Below are 26079 nucleotides of genomic sequence, written 5' to 3' on the forward strand. Positions count from 1 at the left end.
ACCCATGTACCCATGCACCATGGCCCTTACCTAGCACCACCACGTCAGTAAATCCAACACCCAGTTTGCATCTATCACCTTACCTGACCTCTCGGAAATGTGTGATAGATGTGTGACCATCTATCACACACCTGACAAGCTTATGTGTCCGTGCTCTGAAACGCTCTTCCCTGGCTTCCCCGACACCCCACCCTCCTGGGTGTCTCATCTCTCTCAGGGTCCAGACCCCCTGTGAGGTCTCCTCTTCCACCACCCAGCCCGCAAGTGGGGACGGAGCCACGTCTCCTCTCCTCCACAGGAAACCTCACACCACTCTCTTGCTTTGGAGCCATGTCCACAGGGAGGCCTTCAATTAGGTTACTGTTTAGTCCCTAAGTCATGTCCAACTCCTAGGGTAGAGCCACCCTGATCAGAGATACCGACTTAATACGCATAAAGCGAAGTCTCAGAATTTGCATTTTTCACCAGCCCCCAGGAGGTCTTGGATCCTGAGCTTGTACCAACCACCTACTCAACACCTCTATGCTGAGCAGACATCTCAGTGGGTCCCGCTGTAGGCGTGCTGAGGTCACCTGCTCGCTCCTCCACCTGTCGCTTAAGCTGGGCATACAGGCGCAGCCCTTGAGGTTCCCCCTACCTCTTTCCCTCCCACATCGAATCATTCATCGAGCCCCGTTAAGTTTACTGTCCACTTCCTGTCATTCCCAATGCCATTTCCTTAGTTTAAGCCAGCAGAGTCTCTTAGAGGGATGCCTGCCTCTGGTCTCGACCTTTCCAAGCCACTCTCACTGCAGCCAGAATGATCTTCCAAAACCAAATTCAACCACGTCAGCACCCTGCTGAGGATCCTTCAGGCAATCCCAACCAAGCTCAGGATAAAATTTACATTGTTTTAAAAAATCTATTAAGATGTAATTCAGACCTCCCCGGTGGCTCATCAGTAAAGAAGCTGGCTGCAACACAGGAGCTGAAGGAGATTCAGGTTCGATCCCTGGGTCAGGAAGATCCCCTGGAGGAGGGCATGGCAACCCACTCCAGTGTTCTTGCCTGGAGAATTCCATGGACAGAGGAGCCTGGCAGGCAGGCTACAGTCCATGGGGTCAGACACGACTTAGCACACACGTATGCAAGATACAACTGAGACACCAAGAAATCCATTCAAAGTATACAATTCCCTGATTTCAGTATACCTACAGAGTTCTCAACATTCACAACAATCTAATTTTTATCACTCCAAAAAGAAACTGCGAACCCATGAGCAGTCTTTCTTCATGCCCCCTTCCCCAGTCCCTGGCAATGGCAAATCTCCTTTCTGTCTCTGTGGACTTGCCCGTTCTGGACATCCTATATATGTGCGCTTTTATCTGGCTTCTTCCGCTTAGCATGTGTCAAAGTTTATCCACCCTGTGGGATGTATCAGTACTTCACTCCTTTTTATGGCTAAATAATATTCCATTGTATGGTACACTATACTTTGTTAACTATAAATTTGTTTTTCACCAGTTATAGATATGTGGGTTCTCTATTTTTTTTTTTTTTTGGCTATTACCCATAATATTACTGTGAACATCTGTTGTGATGGTTAATTTTATGCGTCAACTTGACTGGCTCACAGGGTGCTCTGGGTGTGTCTGTGAGGGTGTTTCTGGATAAAATTAGCATTTGAATCAGTGAACTCAGTAGAGCAGCTTGCCCTCCCAGTGTGGTTGGGCATCAACCAATCAATGCTAACTGCTACTGCTAAGTTACTTCAGTCGTGTCCGACTCTGTGCAACCCCGTCCCTGGGATTCTCGAGGCAAGAACACTGGAGTGGGTTGCCATTTCCTTCTCCAATGCATAAAAGTGAAAAGTGAAAGTGAAGTCTCTCAGTCATGTCCGACTCTTCGAGACCCCATGGACTGCAGCCTACCAGGCTCCTCCGTCCATGGGATTTTCCAGGCAAGTGGAGTGGGGTGCCATTGCCTTCTCCCCAACCAATCAATACAGCCCCCCAAAATGGGACCAAAAGGCAGAGGAAAAACCTGGTGTTTCCTGCCTGAGGATTTAAGGCAGGATGTCAGTCTCCCTCTGCCCTTGGTACTTCTGGTTCTCAGGTCTTCCGACTCCAAACTGAATCATACCAACTGGCTTTCCTGGGTCTTCGGCCTAGAGACAGCAGACTGTGGGACTGCTCAGCCTCTGTAATTTCATGAGCCAACTCCTCACAGTAAACTTCTTTGTGTGTATGTGTGTGTGTGCGCGCAGGTATGTGTGTAAAAGTCGTTCAGTCGTGTCTGACTCTTTGCAACCCACGTATGTGTATGTATACGGCTTCCCAGGCGCCTCAGTGGTAAAGAATCCGTCTGCCAAGCAGGAGATACAGGTTCGATCTCTGGGTTGGGAAGGTCCCCTGGAGGAGGAAATGGCTACCCACTCCAGGGTTCTTGCCTGGGAAGTCCATGCGGTCGAAAGAATTAGACACAACTTAGTGACTAAATAACAACAATACAGGTATATTGTCAGTCGCTCAGTCATGTCCAACTCTTTGCAACCCATGAGGCAGAAATAAATGTTTTTCTGGAATTCTCTTACTTTTTCTAAGATCCAATGGATGTTGGCAATCTGATCTCTGGTTCCTCTGCCTTTTCTAAATCCAGTTTGAACATCTGGAAGTTCTCGGTTCATGTACTGTTGAAGCTCGGCTTGGAGAATTTTCAGCATTACTTTGCTAGTGTGTGAGATGAGTGCAATTGTGCGGTAGTTTGAACATTCTTTGGCATTGCAATTATTTTTTTATTATTGAAGTATAGTTGATTTACAGTGCTGTGTTTCAGGTATATAGCAAAATGATTCAGTTATATGTCTGTGTGTATACATATCTGTATACACATCTATATCTGTACTTTTTCAGATTCTTTTCCCTTATAGATTATTACAAGATACTGAGCATAGTTCCTTGTGCTATACAGTAGGTCCCTGCTGGTTATTTATTTTATATATAGTAGTCTGCATATGTTCATCCCAAACTCCTAATTTACCCGTCCCCACTAGATTCAGCTTGAAGAACTGCCAAACTGTTTTCCAAAGTGGCTGCACCATTTCACATTCCCCTCAGCAATGTATGAGGACTCAAATCTGTCCACAAGTTCACCAACACAACAACAACAGACAAGGGCTGTTGCCTGTCTTCAGGTTCCGGCCATCCTAGCAGAGGTGAAGTGGTAGCTCACTGTGGTTAGTACATGTGCTGCCGAAGCACGCACTCACTGTGGTTTTAAATTACATTTCCCAGGTGACTAACGTTAAGCAGATTCATTTGTATATTTTCTTTAAAGAAACGTTTCCTTAGGCTCCTTGTCAATTTTTTAACTGAATGGTCTTTTTATTAACGAGTCGTAAGAGTTGTTTTACACGTTCTTTTCCCTCATTCAGTGGGTCATTTTTCCACTTTCATAGTGTCCTTTGAAACACAAGTTTTCATTTTGATAATATCCAATTTATTTTTTCTTTCCTTGCTTGTGCAAAACTAAGAAACCACTGCCTAACCCAAGATCATGAAGATTTACACCTATGTTCTTTTTCATGTTTTATAGTTTTAGGTCTTAGACGTTTAGGTCTGTGATCAATTTTGAGTGGGATTTTACCCATGGTCAGACAGAAGGATCCAACTTCAATCTTTTGCGTATGGATATCCAGCTGTCCCAGCACTGTTTGTTACAAAGACTATTCTATCTCCATTGAACAGTCTTGGTACTCCTGTGAAAAATCAATTGATTACAAATATATATCCAGTTCAAGCCTCTACACTTTCCACTTTACATGTTAATCCTACATTACCAGTAATAAAATGGCTAGCATATGGTATATATGTTTTCACAAATTTTTTTAAAAAGCAAGATAATTTAATCCCATGCCTTATAAAATTATCTCAGTAGCCTTATAAGCTAAATCTGACTAAAAGTATGACCTGCTGACAGCTGCTCTAAGTGTTTACTGAGATACAACAGTGAAACAAAGCTTATTCATTCCATAGAACACCTAAAAACTTGTCAATATTGCAAGACATGGAGGAAGTGGGAAGGTCAAGAAGACGTAAAAGGATGACAGGGGCCATAGCGTTTAATACATTTCTCCCTCACCCCATCTCCCCCCAAAACTGTGTTTTACTCTGCTGCATCTTCTCTTTTACAATTTCTTCATCTCCTCTACAGCCAAGGTTTTCAGACTGACTTACACACACACACCCCTCTCACTCACTCGTTAAGATAAACCTGTCTCTCTTCAGAGATATTCCCTGGCTAGCACTCCATCTCCTACACAGACAAGATGTGAAACATGGTGAGTTAAATGGTGAGTTAACTGGCCTTTCAGCTTGTCAACACACAGTTTTTCCAGACCCAAACAATCTTGGAACGATCAGATCTGGCAGAGTGGGGATGCCAGCCTCAAAGGGTATAAAGTCACCACTGAAGGGTGTGGCATGCATGCAAGACAGCCTTCTGGGGATGCCGGGGGAGGTCTTCTGACCCTCCCCACACCCACTGCTCCCAGAAGACGCTGATGTTTCTCTCCTTTCCCACACTGTGCTAACTCTCCATCTCCGTGTCTCGCTAGCCAGCTCCGGTACTGCTGAGCTGTCTCCACATGCTTTCTAATCTTCCTGTAACAAACATGTCTTGCTCTTGTAGTAAGAGAGGAAATCATTCTTTTTTAAAAGCAGCAAAGAATGGTTCCCTAAGAGCATATACCAAAACGCCTTCTTACAAATCTAATTCAAAATAATTTACCATCTTAAGTGATTTTTAAACTTAATAATAAATAAAACTTGGACAGCGTTTACATTTACTTGTACAGTTCACGGACCCCTCCCAGGCAAACTTAGAACGACCTCATGGGAAACAAAAAACTATTTCACTTCTTCCAATTTGTCATGTGCTACAGATCTCTGTGTCTGACAAATTTTTAAATCTCACAGCACACACTGGTAATCTTATTAAGTACCGTAAATAAAAGGAGAACCACTCTGACTTGGCCTGGCTGATTTCCTTCCCAACTCCTCTTATTCCTTAAAGACACGGGAAGAACGAGGTATGTTTGTCGACATTCACACCCCAAGCCTCCTCCAACAGGATATCTCCATCCGCTGCTCGCTTTTTGTTCACTGCTCAGAACAGGAAAACTCGCTTTCCTGCTTTCTCAATACCAAATGGGTGAGAGCGGCGAGGGAAAACATCCCCTCAGAACCCACCCCAAGGCTACACAGAAGGCAAGAGAAACAAAAGCTGGTCCATTCTTTCCCCAAATATTCCCTTGGCAGGCAGCCGAGGGCCACGCCAGCTCAGTGGTTTAATATCCTGTCGCTTCGGCGGAAAAGATAGAGAATTAGGAAGCTGCCAGCCCAGGAAGCCAGAATCTGCTCTGCTGGTGTTAATATCTATCTGCTGTGCATCCATCACACCATCACCTTCCACAGAAAGAAAAGCCGGCCGTTGGCAGACAAGTGACAGAATCAGGAAAAGGTCTACAAAAAGGTACATGGTTTAGAAGACAAGGGGTCCAGGCAAACCATCAACAGAAGGAATCCTTTTTAATGTTAGAAGAATTGTAAAGAAGCATTCAGGAAACAAGAGAGAAAACTCATCATTAAGGTTTGTACAGAATGTCTAGATAGAGTCCAGGCAGGAAAGAACGAGGACAAGTAAAAGAAGAAAAGCAATCTCAGGGCACACAGAAAGACAAGACAACCTATTCATACCTGGTGAGCCCAAAGTCACACCACAAGTGATGGCCCAGCAGTCCCAGCCTAGAAGGCGCTGGTTGTTCAGTCACTAAGTCGTATCTGACTCTTTGCAGCACCATGGACTGCAGCACACCAGACTTCCCTGTCCTTCACCATCTCCCAGAGTGTGCCCAAACTCATGTCCATCGAGTCGGTGATGCCATCCAACCATCTCATCCTCTGTCATCCCCTTCTTCTCCTGCCCGCAATCTTTCTCAACATGAGGGTCTTTTCCAATGAGTCGGCTCTGCACATCAGGTGGCCAAAGCCACCTTGGCCAAAGTTGGAGCTTCAACTTCAGCATCAGTCCTTCCAATGAATACCAGGGTTATATTCCTGGCAGCTGAAGATGGAGACACTCTATACAGTCAGCTGTATAGATCTGTGGTTCAGATCATGAGCTCCTTATTTTAAGATTCAGACTTAAATTGAAAAAAGTAGAAGGGCCTGGCGGCGGGGTATTATACAGTCCTACCATATCCTAGGGCTGGGCCTTACCTGGGTGTGGGACAGGAGGAAGCAGAATAGGGAAGAGTGAGAGAGAAACATACACATGAACAAATACTTCTCACTACTACCACTATCAGTACACTGAGGAAAGCCAGGTAGTGACGAGAGTCTCCAAAATCACTGCAAACAGAGGCTGCAGCCACAAAATTAAAAGACGCTTGTCCCTTGGGAGAAAAGCTATGACAAACCTAGACAGCATATTAAAAAGCAGAGACATCATTTTGCCAACAAAGGTCCGTCTAGTCAAAGTCATGGTTTTTCCAGTAGTCATGTACAGATGTGAGAAAAGGCTGAGCACAGAAGAATTGATGCTTTCAAATTGTGGTGTTGGAGAAGACTCTTGAGAGTTCCCTGGACTGCAAGAAGATCAAACCAGTCAATCCTAAAGGAAATCAGTCCTGAATATTCATTTGAATATTATATCTGAATATCTGAAGCGTCAATTCTTTGGCCACCTGAGGTGAAGAGCCGACTACCTGGAAAAGACCCTGATGCTGGGAAAGATTGAGGGCAGGAAGAGAAGGGAACGACAGAGGATGAGATGGCTGGATGGCATCACCGACTCAATGGACATGCATTTGAACAAACTCCAGGAGATGGGGAAGAACAGGGAAGCCTGGCGTGCTGCAGTCCATCGGGTCCTGAAGAGTCGGAGACGACTTAGCAACTGAAACAACAGCAGCGACAGTATCAGAGGAAGATGGGGTTTCAAAGAGGTGAGATCTATGGTCAAAGGAAGCAGAGAAATCCAAGAGGAGGAAAACTGAGAACACTTTTCCATCTATAATTTATCAATCCATGTGGGGACTTAGCTTGTATCAGAAATGTTAAAGAAGCTCACATCCAAAGATGAACTGGGGCCTCGTTGTACAAAGCAGTCACATTTATATTCTCTTGCCTAAACCAAGTAAATTACAGAAATGTGCACCAAAAATGGATAACAAAATGAATTACCCAATTATTTATCTTCTTTCTAAATAACTGTTTATGAACCTACCATTTTTAAAGGCTTTAATTTTTCCTTAAAAGGGGAGGGGGGAAGAGGTCATTCCAGAAAACTGATATGAAGGCAGACTATCAGCCTTGAGGACATAGTGGTAGAGAAGGCAGCTGGTTGGGGCAGGCTAATTACCAAGTAGTTTAAAAAGGACAACATGGGTGTTTTTAAAGCTATCTGCTCTACCCTCAACACTCTAAAAAAGAAAGGCCACTAGCAGCTCACTGCTGATCCCCTTCTCCAGTGGGGGTGGATGGTGTGGCATGAGACTCTCACCTGTCTGTTTATCTGAAAGCAGGAGACCAGATAAACTGGACACTGGACACTCCCTTCAAAGTCTGAGGAAGAGGTGTGAGTGTTCCCGGGTTTCTGTGTCACCTCCTTCCTGGTCTCCCACCTGCAACCCAAGGCTATGTTTAATGCCTCCAGCTTCCCAATCTCACTTAGCCATGGAGCACCCAGCTCACCCCCGTGCAGAAGGTGGAAGGATTATTGGTAAATATTTACTAAATAAATAACCAAATCCATGGCTGCAGATGGTGACTGCAGCCATGAAATTAAAAGATGCTTGCTCCTTGGAAAAAAAGCTATGACAAGCCTAGAGAGCATATTAAATAGCAGAGACATTACTTTACTGACAAAGGTCTGTATAGTCAAAGATGTGAGATCTGGACCATAAGGAAAGCGGAGCACCGAAGAATTGATGCTTTTGAACTGTGGTTCTGGAGAAGACTCTTGAGAGTCCCTTGGACAGCAAGGAGATCAAACCAGTCCATGCTAAAGGAAATCAGTCCTGATATTCATTGGAAGGACTAATGCTGAAGCTGAAGCTCCAATACTTTGGCCACTTAATGTGAAGAGCCGACTCATTAGAAAAGACCCTGATGCTGGGAAAGATTGAAGGCATGAGAAGGGATGACAGAGGACGAGATGGTTGGATGGCACCACCAACTCCATGGACACGAGTTTGAGCAAACTCCAGCAGTTGGTGATGGACAAGGAGGCCTGGCATGCTACAGTCCATGGGGTTGCAAAGAGTCGGACACGACTGAGCAACTGAACTGCACTGAAACCAAATCCAAACAGGTTCAAATACTTACCAGCTTTATCCCCAAATTCTTCTTACACATGACCTCTTTACCTCTTGCCTAATTATGGCAAAGCACCGTAAGTAACATCTAAACCCCCAATTCTCTGCCTCCATCCCCACCCTAGCCACTGGGCTCAGCATCACTGTCACCGTATTTCCCTAGCAAAGCTCTGATCCAGGTGCCTTCCAGCAGAAAAACCCTAACAAAGAAAAAAGTTCACATTCAGCCCTCCTTGGGTCACCAGGATCTGCCTGCTCCGAACTCTCCCAACACTGCACCAGACTCAAGGACCACGTTCAGCAGACTTCCTCCCTTGGGACCTTCATCTAAGGGTCCCTCTACCCAGAATAGCTGTCATCTCTCAAAGCAACTTCCAGCTCAAATTGCCACCACCTTCATTAAGCTCTTTATGATTACCTCCCCTAGAGGTAAAATCTCTCTTTGCTGAGTAACCACCTTAATTTTCCTATCTTCGATTTGTTGTTCTTATTTAGTTGCTGAATTGTGGTCGACTCTTTTGCGATCCCATGGACTGCAGCCCGCCAGGGTCCTCTGTCCATGGGATTTCCCAGGCAAAGAACACTAGATTGAGTTGTCATTTCCTTCTCCAGGGGATTTTCCTGACCCAGGGATCAATCCCACATCTCCTGCATTGGCAGGTGGATTCTTTACCGCTGAGCTACCTGGGAAGCTCATCTTCAATTTAAATGTGTATAAAGCTTATTTGGCCATCTTCTCTCCCCTATTAGTCAGCAAGGTAGGAAAGGATGTCTTACTCATCCTGGCTCCCCCAGATGCACAGTCCTTGGCACAGGCAGGAGCCCAACAGATGTGTCCAATTAACTGTGAATGTGTAAAATTAAAAATCTATCTATTCCTGTACATGGAGAAGGCACTGGCACCCCACTCCAGTACTCTTGCCTAGAAAATCCCACGGACAGAGGAGCCTGGTAGGCTGCAGTCCATGGGGTCACTAAGAGTCAGACACAACTGAGTGACTTCACTTTCACTTTTCACTTTCATGCATTGGAGAAGGAAATGGCAACCGACTCCAGTGTTCTTGCCTGGAGAATCCCAGGGACGGGGGAGCCTGGTGGGCTGCCGTCTATGGGGTCGCACAGAGTCGGACACGACTGAAGCGACTTAGCAGCAGCAGCATTCCTGTACAACACGGGGAATGCAGTGAGTATTTTATAACAATTGTAAGTGGAATATAACCTTTAAAAATTGTGAATCACTGTTCCCTGGTGACTCAGCTGGTAAAGAATCTACCTGCAATGCGGGAGACCTGGGTTCAATCCCTGGGTTGGGAAGATCCCCTGGAAAAGGGAATAGCTACCCACTCCAGTATTCTGGCCTGGAGAATTCCATGGACTGCATAGTCCACAGGATCACAAAGAGTCAGACACAAAGGAGCGACTTTCACTTCACATACATACTGTACAGCTATAACATATAATATTGAACGTAACTATAGTACAATTAAAAAATTAAAATCTATTCAGATACGTTGAAACAAAGCTATGGAAGCACCTATAATATGTAAATTTATTTATCAGTCAAGCACTTGTTCATTTCTTTTCCCAGGGCTTTACTAACATAATCCATACACAGTCTTAAAGCAGGGAGCAAAAATCAAAATCATTCAATGAAACTAAATAAGAATCTAGCCTAAACCAAGTAATGCACCTTTACATAAGAACCAGTTTTAGTATTTTATGAATAAAGATATTCCTCCGCACTTGACAAGTGGTGCTTGTCACGTATCAGTTATGCCTAATATTACATATCAGTATCAGTATTGTCGCATATCAGTGTTAGCCTAACTGCAATCAGCAGGATGTCACCTTGCCTCCAACAGCCCCCATGCTAAGTAGTCACTATCTTTTACAATCACTGAAAACCCAGGCAATAAGCACCATGCAAATCTGTGTTCCACAGAGCTTAAACTCACTGACAATTTTGCATAAAAAACTGAATTTCCTTTTCATGCACAGTTCTCACAATCAATTCAGATTATTTTTAATCTGGAGCCCCACGAAAATTGGTTTCGTTTTCACTTCTGAAGAAAGTTGAGGTTTTACAGTTCTTACAGCCTCAACGATAGCAATATAAATAGCTATGATAACACACTACCATATTATTTAACATAAGTTTAATATGTTAATATGATACTATATTATTTAACATAAGTTTCACATGACTTAAGGACTAAATAAGGATCCAGATCCAAATCCTTGCATATCTGGGGGTCTTTGCAACTCAGAACATATTTTAGATGCCATAAGAAATAAATCTCTTAAACGCCCAATCTGTTCTTCCTAGTTGGCAAATTACTTGTGCACAGCTAAAGATCTTAATTTAGGCTCCTTTAGGATGTCAATAGAAACATTATCATAAAAATAAAATGCCTTCCCTCCCTCTCTCGCCCACCTGGTCGGTACCTTTAAGCCTCACCCACAATTCCCACTGCACTCTTATCGTTGAGATGCATTTCCTCTATTTAATACCTTCAGGAGACAAACATTCTGTCACTACTCCTACAATGAACATGCAGGTCAAACTTCATGTTTCCTGGGTCTCAGGAAAGCAGTGTAATAGTTGAGGTCCCAGTACGCTTCTGATCCCCCAAAAGCCACCTTCACTCTCAGCACATTTCTAGGAACTTGACCTGCTCTGATCACAACTGTCCTTCTTCCTTCCAGGGTGCAAAATAGCCAAGAGGCAGAAGATTGTCGAAGCAGAACACCAACCCAAGAGCTCCCTGGGTCCTGTCTGCGCTCCTTTTCCTTCTAGACTGCACACTCTCTGAGGACAAGGCCTGTGTCTTAACTAAATGTTTATCCTTCAGAGTCTGTTGAGTACTTTGATGACCAGTGACAACTGGGGATCTAGTGAACATTACAGCACAAGAGCTTAAAAAATGGTATTAACAACAGGCCATTTTTGTCTGCTAATGTCATTGTGAAGTACCCAAATAGAAAAAAATGCCTCCAGATCTGCTAAGATCCCAACTAAAGGATAAACAAGAGGAGCTGAATCTCAGGAGGCTCCAGGGCAAGACACCCTGGCCTGATAATAGAGAAGATCATGAGGAAGCCTGGAGCAGAGGAGACTGGGCTCTGTCTGGCCTCTGCCCCTCCTCACCCAAAGGTCACCTTTGGTGGAAATGAGCTCTAGGGCGGCACCAGGCCAGGCCCCAGAGCAAGGAATCTGGTCGGAAAGGAGCTTAAATCCACTGCAGGCTGGTCAGTGTCCCCCCACACTGCACAGGTGACCCTGGGTCAAGACCATGAATGGGCAGGCATCATAGGGGGAACCCAGGTCTCCTGACAGGAAGCGTGGGGCTCACTGCGACATGCTGGGAGCACGTGGGGTAGGGTGGTTGGGGCTTGCTTTAAGACACCAAGACACTAAGTGGTAAGCAAAGAAGTCAGGACTCTTCCTGGTCATTTCCAACAAATGAAGCTATGGGAGAGGACATCTGTGATTCTCTCAGATTCTGGAAGCTATTCTGAAACCCCTTTCCTCAGATGGACCCCTCTCCCCAATATCTACCAAAGGAGCCCATCCCCACCACCCTACCTAGACAGTATCCAGCAGGTACGCCTGATACAGTAACTGGAGAAACACAATGTGTCAGGAATCTCAGCCCATCTCGGGTTTAAGTGGCTTCAAGTTTTAAGTCCCCTGCGTGGATCACAGCTTGGCTATGGTGAAGGGGCTTGCGTGACTCAACGAAGCTATGAGGAGACAGTGGAGGACAGAGGAGCCTGGCATGCTGCAGACCATGGGGACACAAAGAGGCGGACAGGACTGAGGGACGGAACAACAACAAATTTGGTACATCAATTGGTTTCTGATAAATTAAAATTTGATATATCAATTGGTTTTTCACAAAATCACCTCCAAAGAAATCAGTACACACATTCGTCCACTAAAAAAAGAAAAAAAATCATAAAATAGTTATTTCTGTTCAAAAGAACAGAACATTCTCTCAGAAGGGTTTCTTCCAAGAATAAAGAACATTTTAAATGGCTATGACCATATTAAAAGACTGGAGAGGAAAAAAAGTTAACCTCAGAGATTAAATATCCTGTAAATTCTAGCTAGTGTAATGGTTTACAAATGAATGTAATATACTATAAATATTATGGCACCTCTGCTATCACCATAGGAACTCTGCTTTCTACTTAAGAAAACAGCAATATGTTAGAATGACAGATTAAATAAATTATCTAAACAGTATTACAAATGCAATTCTTTCTGTAATGATATAACTTGAACAAAACTGCCATTTATAGCTGAATATTTATTTTAGCCAAGGGAAAGCAGCCTGAAAGGTAAAATGACCTAGATTAACAGAGTTTATTATTCTACATTAAAGAACTTTGGGTTACTAAGGTCCAGGAAGGGTTTTTTCCCCTCAAGCTACATAATTATTTTAACCAAAGTACACATAAAACTATGATCTTATATCCCTTAAAAAATACTATTTGACTACTAAATTAATTCTTCCTTCATCAATAAGTTTCTATTGAGATCTTTTATAGATTAATCTTGTCATTTTGGTTTTTTTTATTTCTTTCTCTCTGGCCTAATATTCCTTAAACCGAAATGAAGAATGTATTTCTTGGCTTACAGAAAAGTGAATGTCAATCACCCATAAACTGGCCTAGGACTAATGAAATATATAAACGGGAAAGAGATCCATGGTACAAATAGATGTTTCATAGTCTGATATTATCTGATTACCATGGTCTGTAAAGATATTTGATGAAATGCAAGAGCAAACAAGGTAAATTCAATTATTTCCTGTGATCAGCGGAAAATACGTTGGATCAAGAGCCATAAACTGGATCTCACTCCTGTCTGTAATACAGACTGTATGACCACAGACAAATCAATTAACCACAGCACACCTTATCTTCCTCATCTGTAAAACTAGCAAGCTGGAACAGACAACCTCTAAACTACCTTTTACCTCCAAAACAGTATGATGTCTACCAACCCAGAGAATTCATGGTACTTTCCAGAAAGGCTCATAATAATTCGAGTTAACCATTTAAGTTTCTGAGAAACTCAAATTTTAAAATGATATCTTCCGACAGTCCCTGCCATCTTATCAAGAAAAAAATGCCAGCTATCAGCCAGGTGACCTTAAGTGAGTCACTTGATTTCTCTGGTCTGCAATTTCCTCATCAAAACAGAAATTTAAAAAAACAAACCCCCCCCCCCAAAAAAAAAACCTCACTATCCCTGTCTGTCTGACTAGATTTCCCAGAGGCTCAAGCAAGAGGTTCTTTGGAAAGGATTTTATAAACTGCCAAACACAAGATTTAATTATTTAACCTGAGTCTCCTTCCTCCTTGAGCATTCAAAACAGAACTCTTAACTGGTTGACAATATTTCTGCTACCAAGATGCACGTGTGTACCTTACTCCTGGAACACATTTTACATTAAGGTGCACATGTACATAAACGCTAAGAGGTACAATTTTCAGAGTACTAATTTGAGTGTCTTAAATGAAGCACCAAAATTTCCCTTCTATATTCATTACTTTTTTCTTGATAGATTACTATCTATTCACTTATGAAAGCTAGACAATTAAGAAACATTAGAATATATAAAAAACAAATCATATTCCCTTTTCATGCATTTTCTTTCAAAATTTTTCTTACCCACAGGTTATTTCTTTCACAACTGTGACATACCTATCAATGTTTCCACGTACTATTTCTTTTTCACCCAACATTATAATTTTCCCATTATAAATTCTCCTGGAGGAGCTCTATTAAGAGTTATATGATATTCCTTTAGGATGCCCTCATAAATCACAAAAGCTTGTACTATCGGGTATTTACGGTGCACCAAACCCTATTCTAACTGCTTTTTATGCATCTTCTCACTTAATCACTACAAACGTCTACAAGAAAGTGTTATTATGATATCCATTCCTGGGGTCAAGAGATTGAAAAAGCAGAGCTTTCTCTGAAGAGCTGGGTTTAGGATCTCCTGAGCCCAGGTTCTTATCCAATATATCCTACCACCACTTCTCACAGAATTATTCCCCTATTAACAGAACTTGGGTATAGCAGGGTATTTTCTATGTTCCAGAATTCAGAGACTAAACATCTGATATTGAACTTATTCCTGAAACAAGAGCATAGTTTAATTTTTTAGATTAATCTTATCATTTTTGCTTTTTTGTTTCTTTCTCTCTGTCCTCCTTCCTGATGGGCTTCCCTGTTGGCTCAGAGAGTAAAGAATCTGCCTGCCAACGCAGGAAATCTGGGTTCACTCCCTGGTTCGGTAAGATATCCTGGAGAAGGAAATGGCAACCCACTCCAGTATTTCCTGGCTGTTCAGCTAGTAAAGAATCTGCCTGCAATGAAGGAGACTCCAGTTCGACTCCTGGGCCAGGTAGATTCACTGGAGAAGGGATAAGCTACCCACTCCAGCATTCTTGGGCTTCCCCGGTGGCTCAGCTGGTAAAGAATCCACCTGCAATGTGGGAGACCTGGGTTCAATCCCTAGGTTGAGAAGATCCCCTGGAGAAGGGAACAGTTATCCACTCCAGTATTCTGGCCTGGAAAATCCCATGGGCTCACCAAGAGTTGGACATGACAGAGCAACTTTCACTTCCTGGAGAAGGAAATGGCAACTCACTCCAGTATTCTTCCCTGGAAAATCCCATGAACAGAGGAGCCTGATGGACTACAGTCCATGCGGTCGCAAAGAGTTGAACACAACTGAAGTGACTTAGCACATACCATAAAACTTTTTCATCAACAAAATAGTGTTTATACTTTAAAAAGTGAACAACCTATATACACTGTTTATAATTTTTTAACTTTTCATGGTAAACAACTTTCCTTAATCTATATGACAGAATGTATATTTTCTCTATGAAAACAGTATGTGAATCTGTAAATACATAAGAGTTTGAGAATAAACTTCTCATGGCCAATGGAGACCATAGGCAGTTCACTGACATTTGCTTTCAGATTCACTTTCAGATTAACATTCAACAAATGTTAATCTGTAATAAATTAAGTGGGCATGTCTCCAACACATGCACTGACCCAACCAGCCTCCCTAAGCAGACATACCCAAGCACTATCTTAACTGGATTTATTCCTGCCAACTTCAAAGAAACGGAGGACAGGGAGATTCCAACAAACCATTTAGCATTACAGAGTCCTGATCAGACTATAAGTCTCCTTGCCTTCAACTTGCTGATAAGAGTTAAAGGAGTCCATTCAAGAAAAGTGACAGAGATGTAAACGAAACACAAAAAACTTCCTCATCTAAGTACTCTCTATGATTTGCAGAACAGATGATTCTAGTGATAGAGAAACACTTCCAGATTTTTATTCTTTGTGTTTTTGTTTTGTTCTCAGATAAATGAGTTACCAAATACCTAACATAAGAATCAGATCACTGTGTTGTTTTACACACTGGAGTTCAACAGAGTTGGTGAAAACAAACTGCCCTAAAAAAGGAAATTAACCTTACTTGTATTAAAATGTGTTCGATTCATTCAGTTCAGTCACTCAGTCGTGTCTGACTCTTTGCAACCCCATGGATTGCAGCACACCAGGCTTCCCTGTTCATCACGAACTTCTGGTTAAATTAAAATGTGTAGCCACTCTCAAAGGTCATACAGGTATACTGTATGCAAAGGTCATACAGGTATACTGTCCATCACCAACTTCCGGTTAAATTAAAATGTGTAGCCGCTCTCAAAGGTCATACAGGTATACTGCCAACCGCTTTTTCCTAAACTAAAGCAGACAAAGGGCTAGCCCCAAAACGATGCATTCTTACTTAAATGAACATTATCAAATCTATCAGGCGGCAATGAGAAACTAATGATACAACGCATCCTGTGCATTAGGAAAATTAATTTGGCAGAGGGAGATAGGCTGGAATGAAATAAATAGAAATAGGTTGCAGGGGAGACAAATTAGGGGCAATGGGGAATCAAAAAAAGATTTAAGAACAAAACATGTCAGACGTAGAGACTTCAGGAATCTTTCATTCATCAAAATATATAGTTGTTGCTGTTTAGTTGCTCAATCATATCCGACTCTGTGACCCTATGGATTGCAGCACTCCAGGCTTCCCTGTCCTTCACTATTTCTCGGAGTTTGCTCAAACTCATGTCTGTTGGGCTCGTGATGCCAAAAGGGTACACACACATACACACACACACACACAACGAATTACTTTGCTGTGCACGTGAAACTAATACAACATTGTAAATCAACTGCATTTCAATAAAAATTTTTAAAATATATGTCTATTGAGACCCTGCTAAGTGCCAGGTACTGGGGAAACCATGGTGAACCAACAGGCCAGGGAGGGAAACAAAGGTGACACAAACGTATACACACGTCAATAGATAAATTATGTTAAGGAGTACAAAGGAAAAGAAGAGTCTGGGTAGACAGGCAAGGCCTCTGAGAGGCAAGGACCTGCAAGCACAGTTCCAAAGACCCAGGCAGGTGGCCTGGCAGTGAGGAGGGAGGGAGGGTGGTGATTACTATCTGAGGCGGGGGCCAGAGCTCCTGCCGAGGCCGTGCGGTACGAGAGAGCCTGGCATCCAGAAGATGGAAGAGGCAGGCTGGTGAGCGATGCACGGGTGGTGCCTGGTAAGGACAGTGCCTTACAGTCGAGGGAAGGGGCTTTCACTCCAAGGGCGGTGGGAGGCAGTGCGGGTACCGGTGTGGTGTGCAGCCCGCTCAGTCACGTCCCACTCTTTGTGACCCATGGACTGTAGCCCACCAGGCTCCTCTATCCACCAGGTAAGAATAGTGGAGTGGGTTGCCATTTTCTATACCAACTGGTGCATTAAGGATTCAGAACTGAAGTCCTAGGGATGGAGCAAGAGTGGAAGCAGAGACCAGAGAGGAAGGATGCTATCCTGTGAAGACCAGAGTGGAGGCAGGAGCCAGAGAACAGGGTGGCAGGTCACAGCAGCCTGGAGCATAGGTCACCACAGATTTCCGCTCTCCAAAGGCCTACAGGCAGCACTGGACTTCCCTGCCCTCTGCAGTTGGGAGTGTGGCCAAGAGACTTACTTTAGCCAATAGAACATAAGCAAAAGGGATGGGTGGAAACCCAAGAACCTGTGAGGGAGACCCCACATGCTTTCCTGGCACAAGAAAACCCATCTCTTTCAAGGCAGGGGCCATCTCATCAACCCAGATCCCAGAATGTGAACAATGTGGTCCTCAGCCACCCGCAGTGGAAGGGCCACGTGAGGGAGAAACAAGCCTTTCTGTTCCAGATAGGAGATGGAGGAGTTGTTAGCCCATTCTGACTGATGCAGAAATAAAACGTGATGGATGCCGTGATGACAGGATGAGGAAGGCAAAAGGAGGTGAACAGAAGAGACAAAAGAGGAATCAGAGATTTCAGAGTTGGTGACCATGCAAAGATGCCTCTCGCTAAAGAAAACAAGTATGCAAGAAAGACGGCTGGTTTGGGACGAAAAGTGACAATTTATATTTCACAGATGCTGAATGTAAGGGATTGGTAGGACAGCTGGGTACGTATGTCAGGCAAGTTAGCAGAAGAGCAGCTCTGAGCTGAGGGGGAAAAAAAAATCAAAACTGAGATACAGATTTGCAAACTGCAATGAAGGAATCTAGCTCCTTGCAGAGTCAAGGGAAGCGATAAAATGTTATGAGCCAAAGACAAGGGACTCTTTAGGATGGGTGGTGAGGAGCGAAGGGACGGAGGAGCTGGAGGAGAACCACAGGAGGGGAGGAAGGGGTGCTAAGTGGTACCAAACGGTGCAGGTGACAAGCTGAAGGGGTGAGGACTGAGACCCTGCCCCACACTAAGGGCAGAACCAGGCTGCGGGGCCACAACCCGAGGTCACCCCGTGGCTAGTATTAAAGCGGTAACAGAACCCAAGCCCCCGAACTTGACCACAGGCCTCGCTGCCTCCCGACATGATCAGGGAAGAATTTTCTCAAGTCATTATTCTTCTAAAACTAAACTTCATGGCATCATAAACAACCCAACCCCACAATTCATTTAGACTACTGTTAAGATCTTTAGAGAGTCTGCAGTGTGTCGGTGGTTTACATTTTTTGCCCTGAACCCTCAGCACTGTGACTTCAGACACTGTCATTTATGTACATTTCAGTTCAGTCCTCAGGGGGAGTTCCTACAGTTGTTTAAGTACTGAGCCAAAGAATGGGAGCATGTTAAAGTTCTTGATACATATAGCCCAGCTCAAGTAGTCATACCATTCATCATGTTATAAAACCCAGGAGACACAATTCTCATAAAATGCCATGTGAATGGAACTGTGAGATGAGGTGACCTTGCAAACAAAAGTGCCCAGCTCGCCCCACCCTTGCAAAACTTTCTCTATCTTTGCAAATTTTTCGGGCAAAGATAGCATCCTGTTTTAATTAATGTTTCTGTAATCATTTGCAAGGCTGAATTTTTTTTTTTTTCCTGTTCTTTATTGGCTAGCTGTATTCCTTTCTTTGAGCAACTACCTATGAATGTCCTTTCCTATTTTTCTTCTGGCATATTTTTCTTTTTTTAATTGATTCCTAAGAGCTCTCATTATTTTTTTAAAAGTTAACACTATGACTGAGATATAGATATACAGAAGAAGACAAATACTGTTTCTAAACTTATTATTGGCTTTTAAATTGATGGTGCTTGTGACACAGAGAATGCAGGTTTGAGTTTTTACATGAGGAGGCAGGAGGCAGGGTGGTAAGTAGGGACACATGGTCTGAAGCCACAGTTCCCAGGTTCAAGACAGATTCCCCCACTTACAGCCTCTGACCTCGAAATGACTTGACTTCCTATGTGTAAAGCCCTGACACATATCCTAGGACACAGTAAGTGCTGGCTCCAGATACATTTAGTCAAGATGAGCAATCTTTTATTACAATATGAGCTTATCTTTGTTAAGCACTTACTATTAAGTATCTTTACATACATTAAATCTTTTAATCTTTAAGAACTCCCTGAGATAATAATACTTAACAATCCCAATTCTCAGATGAGTAAACTGAGGCTAGGTGAAAAAACCTGATCAAAGTCCTCAGCTCATCAACAGCAAGGCCCTGGGTTCACCTCCCAAGCCCAGGACAAACTGGTTTTGCCCTTTACTTTCATTCTTTAAAGTCCCTCTCCACCCTTACATGATTATTCACCCATGTTTTATGCTGTTTCTTTGACTTCTTCTACATGTGTCTCTTACATGTAGTTATCACTTATCTCAGTATGTGATAAAAGGTGGGGTTAATACTTTTTTGTAACATCATTTATTCAGTGGTGTACCCACCGTGTTTGACTTACTGCTCACATGTACCCTGAAAGTTGACACACACAGAGGTTCGTTTTTGTTCATGCCAAAGACTTCACTTTGGGTCCTTAGGACTGAGTGACACAAAACTGTCATATTATTTACCCCCAAGATTACGCAGAAAGGAAGATTTCTAAGAAGAGTATGTTCAGGGACTGGTTTGAACCTCTTTCCTAAAATAGGTTTCAAGAAGAAAAAACATCTATTTTATGATCATTCTCAGCCAGTCATTGAAACTGTCCTCCAAATGAGCAACTGTATTTCTCAAAACTTCTCTCCCTTCCTCCTAAACCTTACCCTTCCCTGCCCAAGCTGCTCTGCTCCTTCCTCGCCTAGCCAGGCCTTCCAAGTATGTGCTCGGTCTCTGGCTCTCATTCCTTTCTGGAAGAAAAGTCTCCCTTGTCTCGGCATCTCCCAGGTCCCATTCATTTCTTCACAAACCCTTTCCCGAGTGTATCAATTCTCTGTTACTTCATCTTTCTCTGTTCCTTCTTAGTATGTGTTCCTTCACATGTGTTCAATGTGTTTATTCCTACTGCTATCTTTGTGTTGAAGACTGACCTGTCCACCTGTTGAGAGTTTAAATCATAAACCCTTCAGGGCAAGAGCCTGCTCTAAACAACAGCAGATCCTCAGTACCCAGCGAAAAGTCCTAGCACAGACCAGGCCCTTGACAAATGTGGACAAAGGTTTTACAATTCCACTCCTCCCTTTTCAAACTCAAGGCATTACGAATGCCCTCCTGTCTCCCAATATTCAAATGGAGCAGAAACCAAAGAAACACACAACCTGTTGTTGATTATCTAGTTGGAGATAGGCCTTTGCCCTGCTTCCTGTATGCTGGGACATTTCTGTTGTTGGGACTCCACCAGAGGGTGGAGGAAGAAGGTGAGGTGAAGCCCAGGCCAGTCCAGTTACCGATTTACTATCCTATCTGATTTAAAATTACAGCCAAAATGAGGTTTTATGTTATCTGGGGATTTCAAAGAACACCAGCCCCCCCGGGTGTCAGGTTACCTCAGATCATACTGGACCTGGGAGGGTGAGAAAGGCCCCAGGGCGGCACTCTGGAGATTATCAGGCTTGTCCATCCCCCTCCAGTTACACAAAGGGAACTTTGGTGCCTGCCCGACTTGGTTTTACTTCATCTCACACTGCAGGGCTCTCGGATGCCTGTGGAATGGTGTCACCAGCAGGGACTTGATGTCAAAGGAGAGCCTCGAGCTGGACACACTGAGATAAGATCGGCAAGGAGGCCAGGTGACTTGGGCAACTATACCCAAGCACGTGGAGCTGCCAAACCCACGCGAAGGGCCCCGTCCCAATATTCACACAGATCTTTCAGAGAAAGGATATTTTTAGGTCCTGGGTGGTACACTTCCTTAGATCTAGGCCATTATGATGCTATCTTTAATACATCTGAAAGATCCAATCACAACTCAACACTGCTCAGGGAATTATTTCTAGTTTTTCTCCTGAGCTTGCCTATGATCTGAACGTGCTGCCCTCCTGACAGTTCTCAATCACGGAAAGCTAGTTCTGGAATTGTGAGGATTCTTCTTTCACTACCTGAAATCATAAATGACATCTTCTGCAGTTAGGAACATTACGAGTAGTAGTACTTCTACTGCTCTTATAAAAGAGTCGGACACAACTTAGTGACTGAACAACGACAACAACTCCTACAAAAGCATCTTTGAATCGAAGCCTGTTGGTAGGGAAAGGGACTCTAGGGCCATCTAGAACAGCTCCTTATTTACAAGAACAGGAGCCCTGAGGTGCAGAGAGATTAAGGGACCAACCCAGGGTGACTTAAGTACTGGTAGGATACTGACCAGGCTCCGTGTAAGAGCTTTACCTCCATTGCACACTAAATCCTCTCAACAACCATGGAAGCTAAGTACAAATACTATCTCTGCTGCACTACCGGTGAGGAAGCTCACCAAGGCTGAACGCTGGGCCTAAGACTGCACAGGTGGTACCGGGTAGAGCTGGAATTACAGCCCAGGTGCTCTGACTTCAGAGCCCATGCTCTGCACTACCAAACCTCTCAGATTAAAACCCAGGACTCCCGACTCCCAGGAGGGTTCACTCTGTTATTACTAATTCTAAAGCTCAGGAAAGAACAAACCACATTTGAAACGGCCAGCAAAACTTTTAGGATCCTGAGGAGAACAAACTACCACCATTCAAAGATGTTTCTGAAGCAAACTGGGAAGTCTGAAGAGTATTTCAAGATTATTGCTAACTTTGACATAATGGCATTATAGTTATGTGGGAAAATATACCTATTTTTAATAATACAACTTAGCAACTAAACAACAACTGGGTATTATATGGATGAATGACGGGCACCATAGAACTCACAATCACACAAAAAATGGAGGGGGGAAAGGGAGACAGTTAAAGCAAGTTTAGCAAAATCTTGATAATTATTGAATCTCAATAATTCTCAGATGAGTAAACTGAGGCTTAGGTGAAAAAACCTGATCAAAGTCCTTAGCTCATCAACAGCAAGGCTGATGGATTATGAAGGTTCATTATGATATTCTCTCCACTTTTTTGCATGTTTTTTTTCAAGATTTACAAATTAATATCATCTTTAAAGGCCCACAAACCTGACCCTATCAACAACAAAAAAAATCTATGAGTACACCTTACTTTTTAATGGCAGCCATTATCACCCACTGAATTATTTAATTCTGTTGTTTCTGATGTCACTAACAGCCATTCATCAGTACTAGAAGCATGAGAAGAGCTACTTAAGTCCATACCCTGTCTAGTTTTCTTTCAGTCCATCTACAGAATTGCTAGGTAAGAAACATTTATTGTGTGTTTACTATGCTATTAGCACTGACTCAGGCTGTCAGATAAAGCAGAGTACCACTTCCATCCAAGCTGGATCGGTGGACCCTGGGATTCCAAACCCTGGCCTGGTTGCTGCTCTGCCTCCTGCAAGGATCTGGGTACCTTCTTAGACCTTCCTAGAACAAAGCCGAGACAGGTGCATCTTCTGTGGCTTCCTGACAGACACGGAAGCAGCAAGAAGCAGCAGGTGGTGGCAGAGTACCTGGCAGGAGGTGAGAGGGGTGAGGGTGATGGGTAATTTTTAGTATCTGAAAGTTATTCCAAATTCTCTCCATCTGCAATGCAGAACCACTGCAACGCGTTTCCCTTTTAGCCTGGGAGCCTTTCAAAGGCCCAAGGCGGCCCACTTGACTTTCCCATATTTTGTTTCATCAGACAAGCGGTTGCAGGTGGACATCGCTAAGGGTTGAGACATCAGCCAAATGTCTGACTGTTCATACTTCAGGGTGCCCAGGGAAAAAGAGATGTACTGTTAACGAGTCATGAGACAGAACACAGCAGGAATGGACACATTCCACACACGGGAATGGACACTCCTGGGTCACTATCAGCAGGCTAGCCTCTTGCAGGAAGGGCTGCTGAATTCAAGGACTGCGGCACATCAGTGGTGAGCAGTGCTGTACTTGACCTAATGGCTTGTTAAATTAGTACCTCCTTTTCAGTCCGGGTCTGTCCCACATTATGGAACTCATGATTTTATTTATTCTTCTTTGGATTCAAATTACTAATGGTGGGGTATTATTAGTGCCCCCAGTCAAAAGAACTAAGTTTCCTTTCATGACAGAACAGGATGCCACAGATGTCTGTGGGTTCTATCTTTAACATACACAGGTTGGCAAAAGTCAGGAAGATGCAGGATATACTACTTAGGCCAAAGCAATGAAAGGCAGGAAGAGATCCCAGGTTTTGGTCATTATCAATTCCCGCTCTACTCCTTACCATCAAATGATCAACTTTAGCAAAAACAGAAAAACAAAATCCCTTATTACTGAACAGATTGGAGTTTATGGAATCTACAGAGAGCTGTCAGAGCCATCGAGAGAAAAATAAAACTGAGCCAACTAGCTATGGAAATCAGTGAAGCTTCATCTCCATTCTCCACAAACATCACTCATGTCATTCTATGTCTGGCCAGGAAAGGCATCTATCTGCCACCAAAAGGATGAGCCAGGCCCTGTGTTAAGGCACCCAGCACTCCACCAAGACAATACCCCACACACAGCCCCACGAAGCCCTGAGAATCACTTCCAAGGCCCAACAAACACAAGTCACTCACCCACAAACAAGCCCCTTTCAAGAAAACAAACGCCAGCTCCCGGTGCAAGGAGCTGCTGGAAGTGTCCAGCTACCCACAAGGGCACGCTGCTGCTCAGACATCGCTCCTCTCTCGCCCTGTCCAGGCGATCAGGGCATACTGCGTTTCCAAATACAGCAGGACCCAGCTGGAGCAGTGGAAAAGTTGATTTAAAACTTCATCTTCCTCACACTCAGAGGCCTATGTTCAAAAGACTTTCTGCTAGGACCAGATTAATCCCCAGGGCAGCTTGCTACGAATCCCCCAAATCGTTGTCATTTGCACCCTTGCGGAAGTCACCAGCGATTCCTAGCAAGCCTCTTAACCTTTCGTAAGAGGCGCTCAAATCTCAGGATGCCGGCCAGCGGGAGGGAGTGGAAGAGAGAATGCGGAACCCCTGCCCTTCTGGGGCTCAGCCCATCGAAAGGGGGTCCGCGAGGCCGTATCCCACCCTGGGTGTCGGACTGGAAGAGGAAGCCCCCACATCCATTCCCCTGCGCCCCACCGAGCCACAGGTGTCAAGCCCCCGCCCCTTACCCCCCGGAATAAGGGAGGAGAAGGGTGGGGTGTGAGGGATGGGGGAAAGGAGAGAGTAAATTCTCAGTTGGTAAACTTGGGGGTGGGGAGGGGATTGGAATGAAGGAGATGGCGATTTCCCTCCCAGGAAATTTCCCATGAGGGAGGTGGGGCAGCAGCGGGGAGAGGACTCACGGGCGCAGGGTGGAGTTGATGCCCCCTCCAAGATCTTCCCTTCTGCCCTGTCCGACACCCGCCTCCTCCACCACCTCTTAATCCTGCTGACCCAAGAGGGTCGGGGGCTCTGCCCCCGCCGGCTCGACTTAGAGGAGCGCGAAAGGGGTGGCCGCCCGCCCTCCCGCCTCCCTCCGCGCTCCAGCACTCACCAGGAGCACCGATCCGCGCACCACCTCGGACACGCTCTGCCGCAGCTCGGCCGCCGTGCCGGGCTTACTCAGCCCCCGGGTGAACTTCCGAGTCTCCGCCGAGGCGGGGAGCAGCGGCGGCTGCGACATCCTTGCCGCCGCCACCGCCGCCGCCGCGCCTGCTCCCGCAGTCTGGCCGGGCCGCGCCGCCGCCAGGTGCGCCCTGGGCGCTCGGCTCGGCCCGGCCCGCCGGCGGCTCTCCCGGCGCAGCCGCCCGCCCGCTGCCCCCACCGCCCCGCCGCTCGCCGCGCGTCCGGGAGGCGCAGCCCGGGCCGCGCCCTCCGCTGGATGTCACGCCCCGAGCCGCCCCCCGTCTCTAGGCGTCCGGGTCGCTAGTGCTCCGAGCGGCGCCCGGGCTCGCTAGGGAAGACAGTGCGTGTGGCGGCGGTGGCGGCGGCGGCGGCTGCTCCCCCATGCCACCAACCTCGCTCGGCGGCCGATTGCCGGGCCGCCTCCTCGGGGCGGGGTGTCCGGCGCGGCGCGGGGCGGGGCGGGACGGGCGGAGGAGGGGCCGACGCGGCGGGACGGCGGGCCCCCGCTGGTCCGGCGGCGGGTGCCGCGGGGCGCGGGCTGCGCGCAGTCCCGGAGCCCTGGCGGGGCAGGTGGGGACCCCGAGGGGAGGGGAGTGGAGGGGCGCCTCCTCCCCGGTTCGATTACTCCCCGGGGCCACACGTCCGAAGACCCCAGGCCGGGGCCGTGCACGCCGCCGGGAAGGCGCGCGACCCCGGGGCTGCGGCGCCAAGTCCTCCCGGGGGCCCGCACCTGTACGCGGGGACCCCGGGCTCCCGGCTGGCGGAGCCCCAGCATCCCGGGGCCAGGCAGGGGTCGGGATAGGGTGGCACCACGCCCCCCTGGGGCCGCTGACGGGGAGACGGAGGTTTCAGGAAAGCGGCCTGTGAGCCTCCCTCGGGAGAACGCAGGGCGGTTGGCAGCCCCGGCGGGGCGGAGCGGGACGGAGCGCCCCGGGGCCCAGGAGCCGGCGAGAGCGAGCGCCGCACGCACTTGGCGGGGGGCGCTTCTCCGCCTCCCAAACCCCCTTCGGCCCCCAGAGGCGTCGCGCGAAGCGTGGACGCCTCAGCGAGCCCAAGGGAGGGGTCCGCGATGAGTCACGCAGACCCTGGCCGGCCGAGACCAGCTGCTGCGTCACTGTCAAAACTTCTGAGCCTCGCCCCGCTCCTCTGTAAACGGAGGGCCGCAACCTGCCCAGGGGCTGAAGTGACACGGCGAGCGCCGTCGGTCGCCCCCGCCCCCAGCTCCGCGGCCCGGCCGGA

The 26079-nt window shown here is 45.8% G+C and overlaps 1 protein-coding gene across 6 annotated transcripts in view; it reads right to left on the bottom strand.

Moving 5' to 3' along the window:
* Window positions 1–24934, bottom strand: part of DOCK9 (dedicator of cytokinesis 9) — a 271530-nt gene extending 246596 nt beyond the window's left edge. For 4 of the 6 annotated variants that reach the window (XM_061133103.1, XM_061133106.1, XM_061133104.1 and 1 more), the window contains exon 1: window positions 24770–24931. In XM_061133103.1, the coding sequence (XP_060989086.1) occupies window positions 24770–24898 (129 nt within the window). In that variant the 5' untranslated portion in view covers window positions 24899–24931. Of the gene's footprint in view, window positions 1–24769 lie in introns of all 6 variants that reach the window. The other 2 variants (XM_061133108.1, XM_061133109.1) reach the window with 2 other exon arrangements.
* Window positions 24935–26079: the final 1145 nt, after the last annotated feature.

This window comes from Dama dama, chromosome 30, assembly GCF_033118175.1.
Source record: "Dama dama isolate Ldn47 chromosome 30, ASM3311817v1, whole genome shotgun sequence".
NCBI lineage: Eukaryota > Metazoa > Chordata > Mammalia > Artiodactyla > Cervidae > Dama > Dama dama.